This window comes from Rasamsonia emersonii (assembly GCF_000968595.1).
Source record: "Rasamsonia emersonii CBS 393.64 chromosome Unknown ctg1118621759969, whole genome shotgun sequence".
In the NCBI taxonomy this organism is placed as follows: Eukaryota; Fungi; Ascomycota; class Eurotiomycetes; order Eurotiales; family Trichocomaceae; genus Rasamsonia; species Rasamsonia emersonii.
Genome location: NW_013563318.1, coordinates 233 through 22,267, shown reverse-complemented (window position 1 = coordinate 22,267; position 22,035 = coordinate 233). Strand labels below are relative to the sequence as shown.

The 22,035-nt window shown below is 49.8% G+C and overlaps 7 protein-coding genes across 7 annotated transcripts; 3 read left to right on the top strand and 4 right to left on the bottom strand.

Moving 5' to 3' along the window:
• Positions 1-909: 909 nt before the first annotated feature.
• On the top strand, positions 910-4,661 carry T310_0965 (Splicing factor 3B subunit 1; the record flags this gene model as incomplete). The annotated part of the gene is made up of 2 exons (XM_013476142.1): positions 910-919; positions 979-4,661. The coding sequence occupies 2 exons, from the start codon at positions 910-912 to the stop codon at positions 4,659-4,661; spliced, it is 3,693 nt and encodes a 1,230-aa protein (XP_013331596.1).
• Positions 4,662-5,228: 567 nt separating this feature from the next.
• T310_0964 (uncharacterized protein) lies at positions 5,229-5,996 on the bottom strand (the record flags this gene model as incomplete). The annotated part of the gene is made up of 3 exons (XM_013476141.1): positions 5,229-5,611; positions 5,752-5,796; positions 5,861-5,996. 3 exons carry the CDS (start codon positions 5,994-5,996, stop codon positions 5,229-5,231), a joined length of 564 nt encoding a protein of 187 aa, XP_013331595.1.
• A 1,091-nt stretch (positions 5,997-7,087) lies between these two features.
• Positions 7,088-8,902, bottom strand: T310_0963 (uncharacterized protein; the record flags this gene model as incomplete). Its single annotated transcript, XM_013476140.1, has 6 exons — positions 7,088-7,126; positions 7,176-7,267; positions 7,373-7,658; positions 7,921-8,141; positions 8,206-8,347; positions 8,579-8,902. The coding sequence occupies 6 exons, from the start codon at positions 8,900-8,902 to the stop codon at positions 7,088-7,090; spliced, it is 1,104 nt and encodes a 367-aa protein (XP_013331594.1).
• Positions 8,903-12,231: 3,329 nt separating this feature from the next.
• On the bottom strand, positions 12,232-13,054 carry T310_0962 (uncharacterized protein; the record flags this gene model as incomplete). The annotated part of the gene is made up of 3 exons (XM_013476139.1): positions 12,232-12,373; positions 12,539-12,960; positions 12,998-13,054. 3 exons carry the CDS (start codon positions 13,052-13,054, stop codon positions 12,232-12,234), a joined length of 621 nt encoding a protein of 206 aa, XP_013331593.1.
• A 283-nt stretch (positions 13,055-13,337) lies between these two features.
• On the top strand, positions 13,338-14,168 carry T310_0961 (uncharacterized protein; the record flags this gene model as incomplete). The annotated part of the gene is made up of 1 exon (XM_013476138.1): positions 13,338-14,168. One exon carries the CDS (start codon positions 13,338-13,340, stop codon positions 14,166-14,168), a length of 831 nt encoding a protein of 276 aa, XP_013331592.1.
• Positions 14,169-15,245: 1,077 nt separating this feature from the next.
• Positions 15,246-16,497, top strand: T310_0960 (C2H2 conidiation transcription factor FlbC; the record flags this gene model as incomplete). Its single annotated transcript, XM_013476137.1, has 3 exons — positions 15,246-15,736; positions 15,824-16,311; positions 16,376-16,497. 3 exons carry the CDS (start codon positions 15,246-15,248, stop codon positions 16,495-16,497), a joined length of 1,101 nt encoding a protein of 366 aa, XP_013331591.1.
• Positions 16,498-19,689: 3,192 nt separating this feature from the next.
• On the bottom strand, positions 19,690-21,249 carry T310_0959 (uncharacterized protein; the record flags this gene model as incomplete). Its single annotated transcript, XM_013476136.1, has 8 exons — positions 19,690-19,747; positions 19,811-20,022; positions 20,155-20,159; positions 20,310-20,351; positions 20,599-20,617; positions 21,031-21,055; positions 21,092-21,148; positions 21,200-21,249. The coding sequence occupies 8 exons, from the start codon at positions 21,247-21,249 to the stop codon at positions 19,690-19,692; spliced, it is 468 nt and encodes a 155-aa protein (XP_013331590.1).
• Between the last annotated feature and the right edge of the window lie 786 nt (positions 21,250-22,035).

Genomic DNA, 22,035 nt, shown 5'->3' with positions numbered 1-22,035 from the left:
AGAGGTTTGGGAACGAATCGTTTGCGCCACCGGCAGTTGATAAATTTCCGAATATGCTGCCCTAGCCATACTAATTGGAAGCAAAGATCATTTTCGGCCACTCAAGACAACAGAATTGGAAGACCCTGCGGCCTAACATGAGGCGCAATGAGGTCAAGATGGGGTCAACAATGTTGGTTTGCCTCGCGAGATACAAGAGGATGGATCGTATACGGCCTGGCGCCAGGTCAGCCAAAAATAACAAGTTTAACATCATAGAGGCCGTTCATTGGATCCTCCGAGGCTGATGGACTAGATATAATGCACAAGGACCCCCCTGCGCGCTTATCAAGCGGCTTAGACGCATGGAAGGTTCTTGGACGGAAACTTCAACAATGCAGGTGTTCAGTGGCTTCTAGATACACTGCAGTTAAAAAATAGATTCAGCCAAAGTAGTTGATGTGTTATGCTTTTGTGAAGGTAACAAAGGGCTGGCCTGGTGTATCGTACCTCATGTATTAACTGGCACAGCCCCAACAGTAAGGCATAATAACCTAGAATTAGCAAAACAGCAATCAGGTGCAGTTTGACAGTCTATCAACACAGAAATCTCTTCTGTGTATTTCCATCTCAACAAGGCGTGAGATGTGAGGTGACATCGGATATTGGTCAATTCTGATTGGTCAATTGAAGTGGATTAGTAATCCAGTCACGTGGTGTTTCACAGCCTGCTTATGTCATGTGAAACTTCAATTTGCCGCCTCCGCAACGACTTCTCTTCGCGCTCATCTCTGCACCGTCATCGACAGGCTGGCATTCCATCCGTCGTTGCATCGCCATCGGCGGCATTGTCAATGTGAATGTAGTCTCTGCGACTGATATCCCGTGATTTGATGCTCATCAGCTTGTCCTGCATCTGTCGTCGCCAACATGTCTGACGGTAGGTCTTTTCTTCCCCTCTTCATTTTTGTTTCTCTCACGCGCTGACCTCCTATGTAGCGGAGTTTGAGCAGGTGAGACGGCTGCAAGCCGAGAGGAATGCTGCGGCAGAAGCGAAAAAAGGTTCAAAGACCTTTGATCCGTCCAGTCAGCGAACTGACTTTTCGACCAAGGCTCCCCTGACTGAAACCTTCGACACGGAGCTTTATGATCGCGATGGCGCGGACAAGTATGCAGGTTACAACACCTCGATCCCCGTGGACGGCGAGGATGAGGACATGGAGGATGCCGATGGCGGACACCGTCTGGTGGGACAGTACACCGCCACCAAGGAGCAGGTGAACGAAATGGCTCATGGTAATGGTGTTGAGGAAGAGGATATTCTTCTCGGTCGTGAGAAATCTGCCAGGATTGCCGATCGTGAGACTGATTACCAGAAGCGTCGATTCAACCGCGCTCTTTCTCCCACCAGAGCTGATCCTTTTGCGGCCAACAAGGATGCGAACGCCGAAACCGATGGCCAAACCTATCGAGACGTGATGGCTCTTCGTGAGCTCGAGAAGGAAGAAGAGCGCGTCAAGAAAATCATCGCGGAGAAACAAGCTCGCGGCGAGAATGGCGTCCCTGAGCATCAGGCCACCCTGAAGGCTGAAGAAAGCGATAAAGAGAAGCTCGATGCCGATTCAACTGCTTCCGCTTCCACTGGACGCAAGAGAAAGCAACGATGGGATGTGTCCTCAGAGCCTACGGAAGCCAAAGAGGAGAATGAGGCCACTCAGGCAAAACCTAAGCGATCCAGATGGGACCAGACCCCAGCTCCTACTCCTCCAGAAGAACAACCAGCTCCCAAGCGTCGGTCCCGGTGGGATCAAGCGCCCGCAGCACCAACGATCCCCGGAGCTACGCCCGTGGGCAACCAAGGTCTAGCAACCCCGATGCATCCGTCACAAGCTCCGATGGCGCCGGCGACTTTTGGAACCGATATTTCAGGACGAAACGCCCCCTTATCGGACGAGGAGTTGGACCTTATGCTTCCGTCTGAAGGCTATAAGATTCTTGATCCACCTCCAGGGTACGAGCCTATCAGGAACCCGGCGAGAAAGCTGACGACCACGCCAGCTCCGATGCCCAGCGCGGGCGGCATTGGCGGGTTCATGATGCAGGAACCCGAAAATGCTCGCATGCTTGGTAAACAACTGCCAACTGAGATTCCAGGCGTGGGCGATCTACAATTTTTCAAGCCCGAAGATATGGCTTATTTCGGAAAATTGCTAGATGGCGCGGATGAAAATACCCTGTCTGTGGAGGAGCTGAAAGAGAGGAAGATCATGAGATTGCTACTGAAAGTCAAGAACGGAACTCCTCCTATGCGAAAGACGGCCCTTCGCCAGCTCACCGACAATGCCCGGCAGTTCGGAGCCGGGCCTCTGTTCAACCAGATCCTTCCGCTGCTTATGGAGAAGTCTCTGGAAGACCAGGAACGTCACTTACTTGTTAAAGTCATCGATCGTATCCTCTACAAGCTGGATGACCTCGTTCGTCCCTACACACACAAAATTCTTGTGGTCATTGAGCCGCTTCTTATCGATCAAGACTACTATGCCCGTGTGGAAGGTCGTGAAATTATTTCCAATCTGGCCAAGGCGGCTGGTCTTGCTCATATGATCAGTACGATGCGGCCGGATATCGACCATGTGGATGAATATGTGCGGAACACCACTGCTCGAGCATTTGCAGTTGTGGCCTCGGCACTTGGTATTCCGGCTCTTCTTCCCTTCCTCCGGGCCGTGTGCCGCAGTAAGAAGTCGTGGCAAGCTAGACATACTGGTGTCAAAATTGTGCAGCAGATTGCTATCCTCATGGGGTGCGCTATTCTGCCTCATCTGAAGGGATTGGTCGATTGTATTGCCGATAACCTCAGCGACGAGCAGGCGAAGGTCCGAACAGTCACCGCCTTGGCCATCGCTGCTTTGGCAGAGGCCGCGAATCCTTACGGTATCGAAAGCTTTGACGAGATCCTCAATCCTTTGTGGACTGGTGCCAGAAAGCAGCGCGGAAAGGGTCTTGCTGGATTCTTGAAGGCTGTCGGTTACATTATTCCTCTGATGGATGAGGAGTACGCCAACTACTACACCAGTCAGATCATGGAGATTCTCCTCAGAGAATTCTCTTCACCCGATGAGGAGATGAAGAAGGTCGTGTTGAAAGTTGTGTCGCAGTGCGCGCAAACGAATGGAGTAACCGCTCAGTACCTGAAGGAGAACCTCCTGCAAGACTTCTTCAAGAGCTTCTGGGTCAGGCGGATGGCGCTCGACAAGCGGAACTACCGTCAGGTGGTCGAGACGACTGTCGATCTCGGCCAGAAGGTGGGCGTTAGCGAGATCCTGGAGCGGATTGTCAACAACCTGAAAGACGAGAGCGAAGCCTACCGCAAGATGACGGTGGAAACGGTTGAGAAGCTGATTGCCTCACTGGGAGCGGCGGATATTTCTGAGAGACTGGAGGAACGTCTCATCGATGGTGTTCTGTACGCCTTCCAGGAGCAAAGTGTCGAGGACATTGTCATCCTGAACGGTTTCGGTACGGTGGTCAACGCTCTTGGTACGCGGTGCAAGCCGTACCTTCCTCAGATTGTCAGCACGATTCTTTGGAGATTGAACAACAAGTCGGCGACCGTTCGTCAACAGGCGGCCGATCTGGTGTCTCGTATTGCGATGGTGATGAAGCAATGTGGTGAAGACGCTCTGATGGGTAAGCTGGGAGTCGTCCTGTACGAGTATCTCGGTGAGGAATACCCCGAGGTGCTTGGTTCCATTCTTGGTGCGTTGCGGTCCATTGTCACCGTGGTCGGTATCAACCAGATGCAGCCGCCGATTCGAGACCTTCTTCCGCGACTTACTCCCATTCTGCGTAACCGCCACGAGAAAGTGCAGGAAAACACCATCGACTTGGTGGGACGTATTGCAGACCGCGGACCGGAGTCAGTCAACGCTCGAGAGTGGATGCGAATCTGTTTCGAGCTGCTCGATATGTTGAAGGCGCACAAGAAGGGTATTCGCCGTGCTGCCAACAACACGTTTGGCTTTATTGCCAAGGCGATCGGTCCGCAGGATGTGCTTGCCACGTTACTCAACAACCTGCGTGTGCAGGAGCGTCAGTCTCGAGTGTGTACGGCCGTCGCGATCGGTATTGTGGCAGAGACGTGTGCACCGTTCACAGTGCTTCCGGCTCTGATGAACGAATACCGCGTTCCGGAGCTCAACGTCCAGAACGGTGTTCTGAAGGCGATGTCCTTCCTTTTCGAATATATCGGAGAGATGGCCAAGGACTACGTCTATGCGGTGACTCCTCTTCTGGAGGACGCGCTGATCGACCGTGACCAGGTCCACCGCCAGACTGCCGCTAGCGTTGTCAAGCACATTGCTCTGGGCGTCGTGGGTCTGGGCTGCGAAGACGCCATGATCCACCTGCTGAATCTGGTCTTCCCGAACATCTTCGAGACGAGTCCACACGTGATCGACCGCATCGTCGAGGCCATCGAGGCTATTCGGATGGCGGTAGGAACGGGTATCGTGATGAACTACGTCTGGGCAGGACTTTTCCATCCGGCGCGCAAGGTGCGGACGCCGTACTGGCGACTGTACAACGATGCATACGTGCAGGGCGCCGACGCGATGGTGCCGTACTACCCGAATCTGGAGGAGGACGGCATCTCGCGGCCGGAGCTGGCGATCGTGATTTAATGGATGTATAGGCGTTGTTGCGGGATTCGATTCTTCTGGCATTCTTTCTTCCTGTCTTTATACGAGCAATTATTATATCCGTTACTTGAAATTGTCGTGTATGCTAGCGGGAGTGACAAAAGGTAATCAATTATTAGTTTTGCAATTGAGAAAAAAGATGCTAACTTTGAAGTACGAATCGTAAGATGTCTGCGTATATACTGTACATACCTAGGTAGTTAATACCTAGTTATTGCTTCTGCAAGAGTAAGACCTGCCAGCAGTAGTCCTCTCCACGGAGCTCCTTGGATATATCTACCTCAGTCCTCGCTATTCCTCATCTCTTCTATAATCCTCCCGCCGTATCCAAGACTCTGTCTTACTGATCTTCCACCTAGCAGAAGACCGTTTGTGTTAGGTTTTTGGAAAGGCTTTTAGGCGTAATGAGAGCTGCTTACCAGGTAAATCTGCCAATATTAAGCCTGTGCGAAGGATCAGTGAGCGAAGGTAGACCCTATTCATATAGTAAGAGATCAGTTGCACACGGGAGAATAAACGTGAAAAGGTAATAAACATACCTAATCAGCGTTATGAAGGGCCGTATCGCTGGTCTGTCCTCATCCGGGGGATCAGTCGTGAGCGCATCAAGAAGGTCTCTACACTCGTCAAGTCAGGGTCGTTTGCAGTGACAGAATATCGAAGTGCATCGGCCCCTCCCGGTCTATGGATGAATTCAGCCTTTGCCCATTCTTCGAACTGTGTCAGAATGGCCGCTTCTGCTCCATCGGCTTCATCTGAGAGAGATTCGTGGGTCAGGCCTGGATGGTTGCGGAACAGAGAGTTTGGAGTGTCTCCCATGCCCTTCTGGATATCCGTCTCTGTAATCTGCTGTTGCTCTTGAACAGCTGTGAGCTTACGATATGCGTCGGTATAATATTGTCGGAAGCTCCGCAGCAACTCTTCAAGAAGTTCTTTCACCTCGTTATTATTTATCCACGTAGTCCACCTCAATGGTGAAGTGAATGAGTGCCAATGATTCTGGTCCAAATTTCGAACTTCAGTCAATACGTCAGCTTGAAAATAGCCGAAAAAAAATAAGGAAGATACGTACTGATCGTACCAGGCAGGAGAGAGTTGATGAGAGCGCTCTTTCCTACTATACATACGGTATGAGTCTTCTCAAATGCAGTATGGCAAATAGCGGAGATTTATACTCTTACCCACTCCGGAATCTCCAATGAATCCCACCGTACGCGGTTCAGGATACTCGAACTGACTGAAGTTGTTGACCTTCTTGCTCATAGAGGGCATGAAAATCGGAGCTTTCGTCATGTGCCAAAAAGGGGAATTTCTCATTGTACAGTATTTTCGAGCTCGGTGTGGTGAATCTGTTTTTGACGTCCCTTAAAAGCGTTTTGTAGACGGTTGTTGTATGTAGATACGGGCTCTGGGAAGTCGCTCTTGTCGAACGTCGTAGAGGTGTTCACGGTCGCTGTCGTGATCCGTCTCTTCTCCTTCTCCCTCTGAGGCGGCAGGAGAGACGTCTGCTTCGTTTCCTTCAAGGTCCAAGTTTTGTAGACGGACAACCACACACTAGGTGACAGGTCTAGGACTGGGAGTTGGCGTAGGCTGTAGTATCGTAGAGGTCCGCATAGGTCGATACAGTGCCGTTTGGAGATAAACCAAGACTCTGTGCTCTCTCCTCGCGGTCTGTGAGAGGATTTTCCCGCGTCTGTTCGACATGTAGGTACGACAGGAGACTCCTTGCGGAGAGTTATTTATTTCCTATTTAGGAAACTTTTTTAATTTTTTACTTTCAAAGAAAAAAAAGAGTTCAGTGTACGGGATATGTATTATGTATATATAGTTATTCTGCAAACCAGAGTACATTTATTCGAATATTTATTGTCAGTTTTGTCAGGTTAACTGACCCCAATCTCTCCCTACTCTCTTCCCTCTTATCTCTTCTCATGTTAGAGGTAAGCTGTGATGAATTAAGAAATCCAATCTAATCTAATCATATCCAATCCAATCCAATAACTCCCTGATTAGATCTTTCTAGGTCCATATCTCCATATTATTTATTTTATATAACGGGTATCTTGTCGTGTCCTGTCTTGCCTGATAGTCTAATATAATGAGAACGAGTCTTTCTTGGTTAGTTAGTTAATTGACTGATTGACTGGGTAATTGATTGAACGATCGATCGATTGATTGATCGATTGGAACATATCCCTGCTCGCGCAGTATCTGGACCCTAACTGGGACATGGCCATCTTGAGAGGAACGTCCTACAACAAGGATGACTGCTTCGAGATGGCCATCCAGGACGCCTCAGCTAAGCAGGCAGGGAACTGGTCGGGCCGCTATTCAGTCGCCCGGGGCCCCAACGGGGGAGGTAAGGATAAGAATAATACATACAGTGTACTTGCATTTATTTATTATGATCAATAAGAATCCAGATACTCGTCAGAAAAGCTCAAGGTCTGTCTGCTACATTCATTTTTTCCTTCTGTGCTGTATGTATGTACATACACTGACAGTTGCCAACCCCGTTAATTTAGCAACTAACAGCATCGAGTACTCCGTACTGCGTACATCGTAGTATCGACTAGGATTAGGATTAGCTGTAGCATGTACAGTACGCTTTATTACTACCGCCGATCGATCTACATCTACCTACCTAGACTGGCATGCCATGAGCAAGCACATGGTCAGTATAGACGGCGTACGGAGTATTACTCCGTCTGCAACGTTACACGTGCAATCTGAAACAGCCAGGGACAAACACATGGGGCAAGCCGCAAGCCTTCCGTCATCGAGGGCGATCATGTTGGCGATCATTTGCGTCATAGCAGGCAGGCAGGCAGGCAAGTACTCCGTAAAGGCCGTTAGGACGTCTACCCTATCGGGTCTATTCAGGTAGACTACTCCGTACTCCGTATTTTTGGCGGCATGATCAAATCGATCTATGCGACAATCCCCTTGTGCCTCTGACATCATGCCAAGACTGCTGGGCTGGAGCTTGGATCAAGCTCCCTGATCCCTGTGCACGTGATGCTAATTGGCACCGATTGAGTACTACTAGTAGGTCTTGCATTAGGCACGCAAGTACTCCGTAGGTTAAGTGGATGCTCGATTGAGATGCAGCTGACTGCTTGTTTTGACCTTCTTTATTATTCCGTCTGCAGTCTGCAACTTCATCACGTCGCGTTCCTGCAAATGAAAACCAGAGGGGGAGGGGTTTTTTTTTTTCACTAGCATTGCTGCCATTGCATACCATGTGGACACTGAAAATCCGGCTTCCCCCCGTCCCGGTCCAAGCCTCGAAAAGCTTGAAAGGGGACCTTGGTGAGGTGCATTTTGAGGTGACTGGCCTCCCGGAAAAGCAAAAAGCAACAGCGTGTTTCAGGGAGGGAGCAGGGGACCATAGTCCGTGAGCTGGGACGGGTGGAGCCCCTAACCCATAGCCTAAGCCCGTAGCACCCTTGTCGCTGTAGCCTTGATGTCGGTTCCAGGATCGTACACAGGGATCGCAGAGTGGCTTTGCGGGGTCTAAGCTAACCCGGCGCGCTGACAAGCCTGACAGGACACACTTCATGAAGTTCGGGAGAAGCATCGGATAATGCCCCAGGCATCCAATCATCCCGCCTGCTGCCGCCCTTGGCGCGTCCACTTCCCGTGTTGCTACCAGCTGCTGGCTGTCTCTGCGGTCCACGTCAGCATCCCCATTGCAACGGACTGCCCTACGTACGGAGAACTGGGCTTTCAGCAACGTGGCGCCTTGCCTGGCTTGGCATTCCCTCCGAGATCCAAAGTCATCATTCAATCAATCAATAATAACATCTGCTGCTCCTCTCTCTGCGGCTTTGATGGGAATTATTAGATGTGTAGGCAGGTCCTGAACCAAGGAACAATGGATTTGGTTAGTCTCTCACAAAATCCTGAAAGGAACCGCGTCCGTGCGATCCCTGCAGCTCCTGATCTGGGTCTGGTCGGCCCAATGAGAGCGTGCCCTGTCCTTTTGTTTTTGCCAAGGAGAAAAAAGGGACGGCGAACAGAGGACGGCTGTTCATTGGCCCGTACAAAAACTGTTTACGGATAGTAAGAACCGGTGGCGCAGTGATTCTTCCCATTTGAGGAGTAGTCCAGATAGAGTTTTCAATATTCGCAACCTTGGGCAGGATGGGGACTCGGGGGAGAGGGATAAAAACAAGCCCTCGGGCTCCACTTTGGAAGAACGGCGTTTGTTCACCAATCATGCTGCGTGGATGGCTCGGCGAGCTTCTGATTTGGCCATGATAACAGTCGAGCATGTGTACGGAAGAGAATCATATTCCAACGGGGTGGTTAACATGCGGTTGATCTGCCGCGAAGGTCGTGCAGTTATGCGCTTATTTGTACGGAGTCCTCTGTACAGAGCATCATGGACATACCCCATACAGACGAAGAGAAATGTTGGTGGTTCCTTGTCCTGTTGCAGTTGCCCCATTCGAAGTGGACACTCTTTCAAACAACCTATTATTCAATGAATGGCAAGTGTGACAAGTCTGACACTGACACTGAAAAGCTGAGCTTGGACATGATAGAGTTTGGAGAAATTCATACGCAGTACTCCGTACCGTCACATCGAGACAAAGCCTTAGTCAAGTGGCGAAGGTGTGCACGGGCACTCACAAAGAGCTGTCCTGCCTTTTTGAGAGAATTATGGGAACGCTGTCTGCATTGTTGCTGCAGTCGATGACTGCATGGCAGCCAATCCTTTGTCTTCTCTGCGTGACGACACGAAAGGAAAGAGCGGTGAGAGAAAGTAAGTAGGCAGTAATGGTGTTACTAGTGGTCCGGTAACCTCGTAGATTCGAGTACTCGATACCATGTCTGCTGTACGGGCCTTACTCCGAGTATGTGGTGAATTCGTGTTGTGTATGTTTGAGTTCACAGCTGTATTGAGAGTATCCATCCAGGTGGGATTGTTTATCCTGGGCTTGGCCAATATCAAGCCAGTCTGGCTGCGCATCCCAAGTATTGAGATCGTAGCGATCAGGATTGCGTCTCGTCACATTGCCGAAAAGCGACGCCGCAATCACAGGTACCATTAAGTCATTAAACCTCGGTCTGGGAGGCTGTCGACTCCGTGTGGAGGGGAAGGTGGAAGCTATCACTGAGAGGGTTAGTTAAGAGTGATTTGTCATGTGCGAAATCGGACCGACAGGAGGGTATAGCCGCCCTCAGGATTCCATTGGACCGAAAAGAGGTCGGTAGGTGATACAGCAGCTGGCCCGACGCTGATGGTCTTCCTTTTTGGGAATTCCGTTCACAGTATCCAATGAAAATAGAGGGAACTTAGAGCGTTTTCTCCTTTCACCTGGTGCTTTTTTTTTCGGTTAATTTTTAGGTGCGCTCTTGATCTACTCCGTAGGGGAGGTCTCAACCCACGCTTTTCGTAGGCTCCCCCATTCGTCGCAGCTATGGGACCTTGGTGCCCCTGTCGTTTCGTGCACTCACTGCGGATACTCCGTACTTCCAGCGCTCGAAAAAAAAAGGGGTTGCATTGGTGGAGATCCTGGAGCTCGTTCAAGGGTTGAGGCTGAGCTGTGAAATTAGCCGTGGTCCGTGGATCGCGTCGTGGTTTAGGGGAAGAGGCATCCACACTAGGAAGGCGGTGAGCATTGTGTCCAGGGGCGTTCCTCGTTTTTCCGTATCCACAAAGTTATCACTCGCTCAGTTACTTCTCGTCGATTGGAAATCCATATCTTGTGAGGTTGCATTTGCGTATTGATCCAGAGAAACTTCAAACTGACACTCAGCCTTTGCCAAATGCTTTTCCGCACTGTTTGGATGTTGGCATCGCCAGTGCGGAGAACACTACAAGATCCTGCCTTGGAATTTTGCGAGATCCAAAAGATATACTGTAGTCGTCCGAATTTGGCATGTTTGCACTCTTTGCTTCATGTGACAGGCTGACCAGCCAAACCGTCATCTGATCATTGTTTCCCTATCGGGGTCTGTTGACAGGGATCTCGCTCCTGCTGAAAATGCTCGTGGAGCTTCTCCCCTCAGCGATCCGAAGAGTGGACCGCTTCGGCCAACACACTATAATCTTGACAAAAGGCTTGACCGTGTAGTCATAGACTTTGTCAGCGTTGTTCAAGCAATTATCCCTACGACTTGTTTTGGTGTTCTTTTTTCTCAAATCTGTATTTTCATCGTATAATGCCGTTTAGCATCGCAGACACAAGGCTCACATTTTATAGTGACAACCAGTGACAACCATCAGTGGCTGCAGGACACAGGTGACGGCTGACAATACCATCCAATCATGGAAAGCTCTGACTGGGGTTTTCCAACCGACTGTACGGAGCAGTAGCGTCTTTGAGCTCCGAGGAGTTACTGACAGGGAACAACCTTGTTGGTTAGTTCTTTACTGCTTTCTGGCGCAATGGAGAAAATGGTCCGACTCCGATCATTTTGGTGGACGAATGGTCAAATACCCATGACTAGGAAACCCGGCGGAGCCGAGTGTACAGTACATACATATATAGGCATCGTGGTTGGTGAGACGTGAAGCCTGTGGCAGGTCGTGGGATCCAGCATCTGTAGAAAAGGAGCTTGCGTTTATCTAATCATTAGCACGAGTCAAGGTGACACTCGTTAAAAAAAATGCGAAGGTAGGTAAATAATGAAATACTGCTGTTGGTGAGACGTGGTTCCCGTATCAATGCTTGAGACGATAGACGGTTGTTTTCTTCCTCAATTCCATCGTCGCCAGTCTCTGTTCCTGTTGATTATCAATTTGCTTTTGTTCTTCGTTTCCTTTGTTATTGCTATGTATGGGGCCAGGTCCAGCTTCTTGGACAGGGATTTATTTCTGTTTAGCTTACTCCGGAGTATTCTCACTGCCCGAACTGACTAGTCCTGGTTATGGCATGGCGCACGTAAATCCGATATCAGGATCAGCTTTTTAGGTCATGCCAAGCAGCCAGGCCGATCTTGGATGCTAAGCAGATGGCCATGTGTCCGCACGACCTTAGATCCAATTGCCCGAGATGACTATAAGTTAGTGACTCGATCCGAGGTCGACGACTTGGACGAATAATGAAGATGGCGCAAAAAATATTAACCACTCTAAGACGCCTGCGAAACCGCCTCGATCCTTTCTCGGGCAGTATTATTGGCCCTAGTCGCTTCATGCTCTCATCTGGTTTCTTTGTTTGCCAGTGGTTGAAACTGATAGTGTAGCACCACCCTTGCTTCCACTGTGCCTTTCCTGTCAAGAAACATTAGTTAGATCATACGCTCTTTCTCTGTCCAGAAGACGAACTGATGACTGCAAGGGTTCTTGATGGCATTGGATTCGAGGTCAACGGAGTACTCCGTAAAGGGTGAAAAATTAGCTTGGACTGTGCGTCCGGACTAGTCTGCACGCCTTCCCACTCCAAAGTGTGTAGCGCGGTGGAGCATGCACTCGACTGCATGGCGGCGGGAGATCATGGTCCGTGATGATTCAACAGATGAATGACAGGCGAGTTGACAGGGAATGCTCCAATTTTTGGCCCCTATCTGAGCAGCAACTGGCATCTCTATGAGCATGTCACGAGGGACCTCGGGGTAGCTGCTCCATAGCGGCAGTTACCTGGGAGTTGAGGACGGAGGGAGCTATTTGTTCGTCGGACGTGCAGGCTGCATCTGAATTGTCATCAATAGGGTCGACAGCTGGTGCGGAGTCATTCTGACTATGGAGTGCTTAAAGTACCTTAGCCTTTCGGTAAGTTAGGTATGATGTACTCCGTGCTCGTACCTAAGTAGTTAAGCCCTGGCGCCACACTCCATGGACCCCTCCACAGGGCTTTTTCGGTGGCTAGCCTTGGCAGGGAAGGGGGCGCCCATTTGGCGTTCACCTGGAGGATCTGACGTCGGTGTGCAGGTATAAGCGTCCTGGCATCCTGTCACTGCCTGTCAACCGTGCGGTGGGCCCGCAGCTACGCCCGTCTTTGAGGAATTCGTGCGAAAATTTATTTTTTTTTGGCTTGAGAGATTGAGAATGTTGGCCACTGGGTTTGGATGAAGGGATGACTATGCGCAGAGTAGTAAGCTGGTCCGAAGAGTCGAAGGAAGGGGGAGTCGGCAGAGGAGTGGAGGTTGTGGGAGGTTGCACTCCTCCCGTGGATGATAGGGTTGGATTGCGCCTGCACGAGATCCCGTCATATTCGGCCGCATCCTTGCATTCCTGCCCCATCCGCAAGGGTGGTCTCCAATGCAGTGTGTACTCGGTGCTCGATGTTGGCCGCGCAAATGTGCGCTCCTTTTTTTCGCTGTGTATCTGCTCCTAGTCAGCACTATCGCGTCATGGCTCATACCTGTGTCATGGACGCTGGGCCAACATCCGCCATAGGCTCGATAGCCCGTCCTGGCATTCTCGCATCGAGCTGGTCTCTCCAGGACAACAATATTGCCATCCGCAGCTGAGTCCGCAAAACCTTGCTTCCCCCCACGCCCTGTCCTTATACTAGATGGAATACGATCGGGTCTATGGTGCCAAACTTGATTTCTACTACTACTGCGTAGCCCAGTCCTACCCACTGAGGCGCCTTATCGACGGCGTGGCAAGCAGGAGTTGAGGGCTTCGGGAGGGCGTATCATCGTAACACGCATTCAAGAATATAAAGCAATGCGATTCACGATCTATCGCCGTTCGCCATGGACGCCGTACGAGCATCATCAGGACGCTGCAGGAGCGCCGAGCAGCGTGGCGGCGCCATCTGCCTTACGAGGGCCGCATCCTCCCCGGATTCCGCACTAGAGCAGGTGACCTGCACGCTGGACGCTGGCTGGGCGCGGGCGAATCAGCGACAAGGAGGATTTCTCGAGCCTCACTGTAATTTGCGGACGGCAACTATTGACGAACTAGAGGAATGCACCCACAGCGGCTCCTGCCTGATCGGGCGTTCCATGCTGGCGCTTTCCTGTTTCTGCGTGCCCCCCAGCAGGCAGGCACGAACGGAATGCTCGCTAAATGCCGGCGCCCCACTAGCCAAGAGCAGCTCCCGTTGGCCCAATGGCCCAGGGCGAGGGTGGGCCGCTGCCGGCCACTCGGGCCTGCTTATCGGCGCCGCCAGTCACGACTCACGCCTCGATTCCCCACGCAACGGCCACCCTGCTGGCCTGCTGGCTTTCGTCCTTGGATCGCCCGCGTTCCCCGCTGCCCTGAAACAGGCCAGCTCGTGCGATCCCATCTTCCGGGTATGGCGCCCTCCCTTGGGTTCTGCAGTCGTTCCCGCCCTCTGCCAACCGGGATCCCCCGCCAAGGGACGGCAGAGCACGCCCGAGTCCGGAGTCCCTAGGAGCAGGCTGGCAGGCTGGCAGCCCTCTCCATGCGCCCATGCGGATGGCAAATTCATGGCTACCCAAGTGACCCAACCATTCCCGCTGACCGACCCCCTTGTTCCCAATAACCCTCTCTTTTTTTTCTCCCTCTTCGCGCTTCTCCATCTGGCATCCACCCTCCCCTCACCCCCTTTTTTGGGGTAATGCCCTCACTGCCCTCACTGTATCGAGTGGTCCGTGTCTGGCAGACCGCCCGACGCGCAGTGCTGCACAGCCGCAAAGCTTCAAATTCCTACCTGTCCACTGCAGAGGGGAGCGCGGGTGTGGTCGTGGGAATTGAATGGAATTGTCGTCAGGGGAATTCTGGTGCATTGCCATTATTGCTGTTTTGCTGTCTTCTTTATTTCCCCTTTGCAAAATAATAATAATAATAATAATAATGTGATTCTTGCAAACCACACACAACAAAGAACTGACTTCCGTTCGTAGCAACACCGGATACCGTCGTGATGGAGAAGGCAGCGCACCGTGGCAGCCGCTACTGCTGGCTTTGGGACGCGAGACCCTTTTTGGGGACCAGCAGGCCCGGCTAAACGAGCGCCCAAGTCGTAGGCGAACCCACCCAATCTCTCAAGCATCCTCCTCCTCCACCTCGTTAGCTCTCCGACGTCTGCGCCGGCGCCGTTTGGGCGTCTAAACTAAGCGGGCCAAGTAACGATCTGCAGCCTCCCCCGACGGAACGTCGTCAGTGGCACAGGCCCACACATCTCTAATCCGCTGCTGTTGATGACTGCCGTGCCTGCTGCGCGGCGTCTTCGACATAGAAACCGCCTGGAATTCATGTTTCTTCTTTTTCTTAAGCTACGCCGATCCCCTTCCCCAGACCCAGCCTAATTTCTCTTCTTCTTCTGCATGGTGCAGTCACCTCCCCGGGACGGCAACAGCAGTCCGATAAAGACCCAAGCGCTCGAAGGGGACCGAGTACGCTCTGTCCCGTTAACCTTGCCTCTTGTCAATCAACCCTGCCTGCCCTGGCGCATCGGTTGATCATCGTCTCGAGTGTCTGTGACTCTCCCCCACTGCGGAAACGCGTCTCTCCCTCGCTATCTGCTCACCTGCTTTTTGGGTGGCTATTCAATTCGAGAGCACTGCGTCGTTTCGCAGGAGGAGCTTGCGCTCGCGGACGACAACAACCAAAACCCCCCCCCCCCCCCCTCTCTCCCCCTCCTCCCGGTGCGTCGACAACGGCAGTGACAACGCGCATTATTATTATTCTTCTCCATGACGATGGTCATTGAGAATCAGAACCGCCAATACGGCGGTATGGGCTTCGATCACGTCTACCAGAGCAACATGCACCACCAGAACCACTCGCCGCAGTTCACCGATCCATGGGCGCATACCTCCTCCCACTCGAACCCTCCGGTCTACTCGACCACGTCCATGGGCAGCAATCAGTTGGGGTTGAACCCCGTCAAGCACGACGACGTGACCCGGCCCGCCGCCATCTCTCTGCCGTACTCCAGCATCCCCGTTTCTGCGCCCTCGCTGGTGACCGGGAACAACTACTCGACGGCCGGTTATGGAGGATCGGAGATGTTGAACATGCAGCACGAAATGCCTCGATCGACGTTTGAGCAGCAGCCAACGCCGTCGTACACGACCGCAGCCCCTATCACCGCGTTCACCCCCGCCAACTACCCGTCCATGAACTACACGCAGTCTCTTCATCATCAGCAATCACATCAGGATAGAACAAGGCTAGCTCACCCGTACGTGCCTCCTCCAGAGAGGTTTTCAAGAATGAAAAAGTTGCCGGCATTAACTTTCGATCTTCGGTGCTGACCTTGGTTTCATAGGAGCGAACCTCGTGTCACTCAACCCTCGACCCAGCAGACGGCCACATATGGGGACGCCATTGACGCCAGTCGCGGAATGGTTGCTTTGAGCCAGGATCTGACGCCTCGAAATATCTATGCGCCGCGTACCGCGAGGAGTTCGGCCGAGTCTTACGGTTTTCCTTCCACCCACTCGTCGATTTCGTCCATCTCCTCTGCGGGCAATTACCCTTACTACAGCGCGTCTGTCGCATCTGTCGACTCGTCTGTTACCGACTACAGCTCCACGACCTCGGAATCTTTCGACCAGCTGCCATCGCGAACCTTGCCACGACCCACTGGTCTCATGGCTGGAAGCGCTCCACCCGGACCCCAGTCGATGATGAGCCAGTTCAGCTCGAAGATGCCATCTAACACGCAGAAAAAGCATAAATGCAAGGTGTGCGACAAACGTTTTACGCGTCCGTCGTCCTTGCAGACACACATGTACAGCCATACTGGCGAGAAACGTAAGCTTTTTTTTCCCCCGCCTCCAGAATTCAGCTTCCTAGTGCAGGGCTGACAAACAAATAGCCTTTGCATGTGATGTCGAAGGTTGTGGCCGGCATTTCTCCGTGGTTTCCAACCTCCGTCGACACAAGAAAGTCCACAAGGGCGAGAAAGAGAATAATGGATCCGGTGAAGAGGAAGAATAAAGGAAATTTTATTCGTCCCGGATCAGGCCGTCGATCGTCCTGCATCTCCATTTTCTCACTACTTGGCGTTGCGTCCGCTGGTCGAATTAGCGATTTGGTTCCTCTCCCACGGTGTTTTGTTTCCGGCGTCTTGTCCTGGTTGAGTCGTATGCATCATGATATCCTGCGTGCAGATGGTCTTACTTATTTTTTTTAATCGACCGTGTACAACAGTTTTCTTATTTCATTGCGGCTGGTTCGGGCTGTGCCCGACCATGGAGATTGATACCCCCCGCCTGGATTGTTTTATGAGGATTGGCAGGTACATGGCACATAGGCCAAATCGGGGATCGAATCTGGTGATGGTTTGATCTTTTTTTTCCCCCCCCTTTTCTTTTCGTTTTTTACGATGATAGAAGGTTACCTTGGTTTACCCGGGAAAGTGTTTCGGCATGACACTTTATTACGGTTCGCATCGCTAGTCCCTTGCTAGACCAGGGATTTGGTTGGTTCGGCTCACATTACTGGTTTGTTTCTGTTCGGATGCCATCTGCAGATGTTATGTCGGTCGATATCCGTCGCAACTCGCAGGTCGTCGACTATCGCAGGCCATAGCCGCAGCGAGCGTGCTATCCTCGATGAAGTCATTGCAACTGTTTTCGAGACAGACTACAGACTCCATTGTTTCACCACATTGGAGTGTGCTACTTTTTTTTCTTTTTATCATTCGATCAAGACGGGTCGAGATTTGTGCAGGCGAATCCCACTAATCGAGACGAAGATGAATCGGGTATTCGTCCTAGGGCGAAAGCGGGTCGCAATGGTCGTGTGATGTGTTTCGCATTATAAGCACTGTGCTACCTACATATTGTTTAATCAGGAGAGAAGAGCAGAGAAGAGCAAGTCTAGAATATTCCCGTCTGAGTGAATTTCTCGTTTCGGTCCGAAGACCGATCTCATGGATGAGTGAGCCATTATATTTCCCCGATTTCATTAATACCATCACTTGATTGGTCCTGCCTGTTTGTGCTGTGGTATTCTCGTTCTTTATTCTGCATGTACATATAATCTACTATCTAGGTACCTAGGTAAGGAAAGGTACCTTGCAGACCTGCTTGGTTGATTCGAGTTGAGTGTTTGGCACATATCCTGTACTTTAGCCGAAGCAAGTGAACTGTGAACCAGTTGAGTCATTTTCATTGCGGGTTTTTTTCTGCTCGTATGACCCGGAAGGATTGATTAGATTTAATCGTAGAAATGGATTTCAGGTACACACGTACCTCCGATCTGTACACCGTAAACGGAGTGTAATAGTGGGGGCCAAACAAACGCATCTTACTGGACGTCTCGATAAGGTTGGCGGGTGGCTTGGTGTGGCTGCGACCTCCACCGGCGGATTGAATGAACTAGGTACCTACCTGCCTAGATAGGAAATATGTATTTTTTTTGCAATTCCATTCTTTCAGTTTCGGGATTCCTTCGGGATTCCTTTTCTGGATGGATCCGTAGGTACCTGGTAGGGGGCACGTACTGTACTGTACTGTACATGAGGTACCTGAAGTTAACTATGTGTACCGGTAGGTGAGGTACTAATAGTTAATTAATCGATTGATTATGATACGGAGTATACATAGTTGTTGTCGTGATCTCCCTCTCTGGAGCTGTGATGGAGGGAGGTATGATACTTAGAATAGAATAGATACCGTCCTCTGCTGCCGACCGAGAACGAGCTCTGGGAACAATATTCCTGAATAATATAATATGCACGCTGACGCCATTGATGATTGTGGCCGCCAATCTTCTTCGTTTTTTTTTTACTCCGTACTTAATTTTGGAATCAGCAGCACGTTAGACAGACTTAGACTTGGCGCGCATATCATCAGCTCCTTATGAAGTACGGAGTACGGGGTATGCTGATCGCTGGCGACTAGCCTGGCCCCCTTCCGTGCTAAAGCCTAAGTGCCTAAGATAGGTAGGTTTGTTTTCCGGCCGTTATTAGTAACTAGGTACCTAACTATTATTATTTTATTAAATTAAATTAGCAGTTCTGCATTATTATGCATTGTGCTCGTGACTTGTTGATGATCGATCACTTTCGTGGATTTTGTCGATTACTGTACTGTATGTACGGAGTATTCCGTTCCTCCCTAGTTGCAGTGCATACGTCTGTCTGTCATCCAGGTACTGTACAAACATGGCTGGCTCTTAAGAAAGAGTCTAGCAAAAAAAAAAAAACTAGGATCAAATAAATATATCTATTATCTGCCATTCGCATCAATCTATAGCATCCATCCATCCCTTCGAGAAAAAAAAAAGTACCAAGCAGCCATTGCCAGCCAAGATATCTGCATTCTGCACCGTGAGGACCATCCGTCCCCCGCCCCCAGCTTTGCGGAGCCTGTTGCCTGACAGACAGACGGACCGACGCGGTGGAGAATAAATAGATTATCAGATCGGGGCGACGACCAAGCTTGTCTTGTCTGGCTCTGCGGTGACTGAGTGAGTCGAGGTATTAGCTGGTAGCTGGCAGCAATAATAATGCTCCTAATGCTTCATCCATCGGATTCATCCATCCATTCAGGCCAGAATGATCCTGAGGACCTCCATCATTCATTCAAGGACTTGACCTGACCTGACCTGTCGATCATGTCGTCAGAGATGGATGAGGGTGAGGGATTTTGTGACTGACTGACTGACTGACTGAAAACAAACGGATTAGATTGGATCCAATCTGACACTGATAGATAGATGACAAGGGGTGTAGTTGGCCGAAGGAATAAGGAAGGAATTTCTTGGCTTGGCCTGGCCTGGCCTGGCCTGGACAGAAATAAAGAAAGGAAGGAAAGTACGGAGTACTCCGTACTGTATGTACGTACATACATGTAGTAATTGTTAATTGTTAATTAGCTGTGATTTATTTGTTGCAATGATAATATCAATCTATCAATTAATCAATTAACTGCACGCGCTGATGTATGTATATACTTCTATACTCAATTTCTATCTGTCGATCTATGTATTTACGGTATGTGTATTCGAATATTATAGGATTCATGACAAAAAAAAATAAAAACAGGAAGGATTATAATCCTAGATACATCATAAACATAGCTAGCTCGACATTAGTTAGTCATTTCCTAATACATGTACTGTGCATACATACCTACATCACCTGGTCAGGCTGCTCATCAGGCATCGAATTCGACGCCGTCTTCAAATCAATGAATTAATTCCGCTGGAAGCCTGGGCCTGGGGGCCACGGACGATGGACCTGCAGTAATCTAGTCTAGTCTACTCCGTAGTCTGTGAGCTATGGCTCCTTCGGTCCCCATACATATACAGTACATATGCGGGGAAAGCTTCGGTGATCATCAATCGATCTGCAATGAGAGGGGAGAGGGCTAGGGCGAGGGGCCAATGCCAAGGGCAATGACGATCTTGGCTGGCTCCAAGTTGGCGGTACTGTGGCTGATTGAGGCGTATGAGAAGATCTTTTTTGAGGAAGTAATTCAGCAGGACTTGAGGAGGATTGCGATCCTGCTTGCTCTACATACATACATACAGTACATACAGTCCATTCCTCTGAAATAAAGTGATAATAAATTGCTCGTAAGAGAGGAGATTTCGAATCTCTCTCTCAAAAGGGTAAGGTGTAACTAGATTGTATTGCCTACCTACCTGACCTAGGTAGGTAAATAGAATTGTCTATCTACTGTATATACATCTCTACAGTGTTGTAGGCAGGCTTAGGTTCTTTTTTTTTTGCCCGCAGAAAAGTTGGAACGGTGTGTTTATACTCAATGTTTTTCTCCTACATAATAGAACGAACTCACTTTGTTCATAGATCTGGAAATGCAGACAATTCTCTAGTCTATCTATTATTATTATTATTATTGAACGCGACAGCTGATAACAATCCCCACACTGATTTCTACCTTGTTTGCCTGCTGTTTACCATAAATAATATTGCTGTAATATTGCTATAAAATTGTCTGTGGACTGCTCGTCTGTGTACTGTAGTGTAGTCCTGCCGAATTTCTTTTTCAAAGAGGTTGGTATAGTATAAATAAGTGACATGATACAATCCTTCTCACTGTGAGTGTGGAATGCACATGTACATACATACGGCTATACTGTTATACTATGGCAGAGATAACAAAGTTAAGGCATGTCAGAATGCAAGGATGCCAATATAATGGTGTATCCACCGTTTCCTGCCAGAAATAAGGCGTGCACAGGGTACTTGTCCGTTGATCAGGTCGGCAAACTGGCCGAGATAGATAGATAGATGTCCTCCGGAGAGATTCGAGTAATCTGTAATCTTCGAATACCAATCTGCATGTCAATATTTCCTGCTACTCATGCTTTTCCGCATACATCGAAACACAGGCAGAATCAATATTGCTTTATCCCCCCTATTATAAAGGAAATAACAGTTTTTTCTGTACAAAATGAACAGACACGCATTATGATTGGTCAGTTCCGCTTAGTCAGCACCCGTCCAAATTTCTTATGTAAGCATACCACAACAAAACTGCCTTCCTAGCTGCCTACCATAGGTGTAGGCTTCACAGTGCCCCTATAGGCTTTATATTGGCACCCCTACAGGCTTTACACTGGCACTCCTAGAGGATTCATACTGATACCCCTAAAAGGCTTTGCGCTAGTACCCCTATAGGCTTTATTTACACTGGCACCCTATAAGCTTTATATATAGGCTTACATTACAAGTATGCGGAGGGCCGAAGGTCCGGAGCAATTAGTTATAGGCATTAGTAAGCGTAAGTAGTCTTCCCCTTCAAGCCTAGACGAGCGGAGCGAGTCGTTAAAGGCTTGTTTTTGATGAAAACACTGTCTTTGGCGTTGAAAAAAAGGAATAGAATTCGCCAGAGACTAATAAGGCGGATCATTTTGAGAGAATAATATCTAATCAGTCAGAAAAAAAAGAATAACGAAGATGGGTGAAGAATGGAATGATAGGCCAATGATCAATCGCGCATAGTAGGTTTCAGGTATCGCAGAATTGAGTCGCTAAACGTGGTGTAATCATATTTATGGTCGCAAATTGGTAAAAAGGATGATATTGTAGTTATTATTATTATTATCATTCCATTTTAGAGAGCGTTTTTCAGTCTGAGACTATGCACGCTCTGCCTACTACCTGGGCAGTAGGGCTTAGTAGCTAGAGTCTATATACAGGTGGGTGTTAATGTCACTCTCAGGGGCCCTATATATTACCTAACTGCTCTCGGCGTAAGGCTGCCGAGAGCTCAGTGGGGAAATAGATGAAGTCTATCTAGGCATAGAAGATCAATATATTATTGCCGGGCTCATAACCTCTCGGCGTAAGGCTGCCGAGAGCTCAGTGGGGAAATAGATGAAGTCTATCTAGGCATAGAAGATCAATATATTATTGCTCCCTCTGGGGAAGAAAAAGAAGAACTGACTAGGAGCCGGCGTTGAGGTCGGCTCTAAATCTGCGTGGCCGGTTTGGCGGTCACGTGGTAACTGACAGCTGATTGGTCAGACCTGGCAGCTGCCTGAATGCCGTATGGGTCA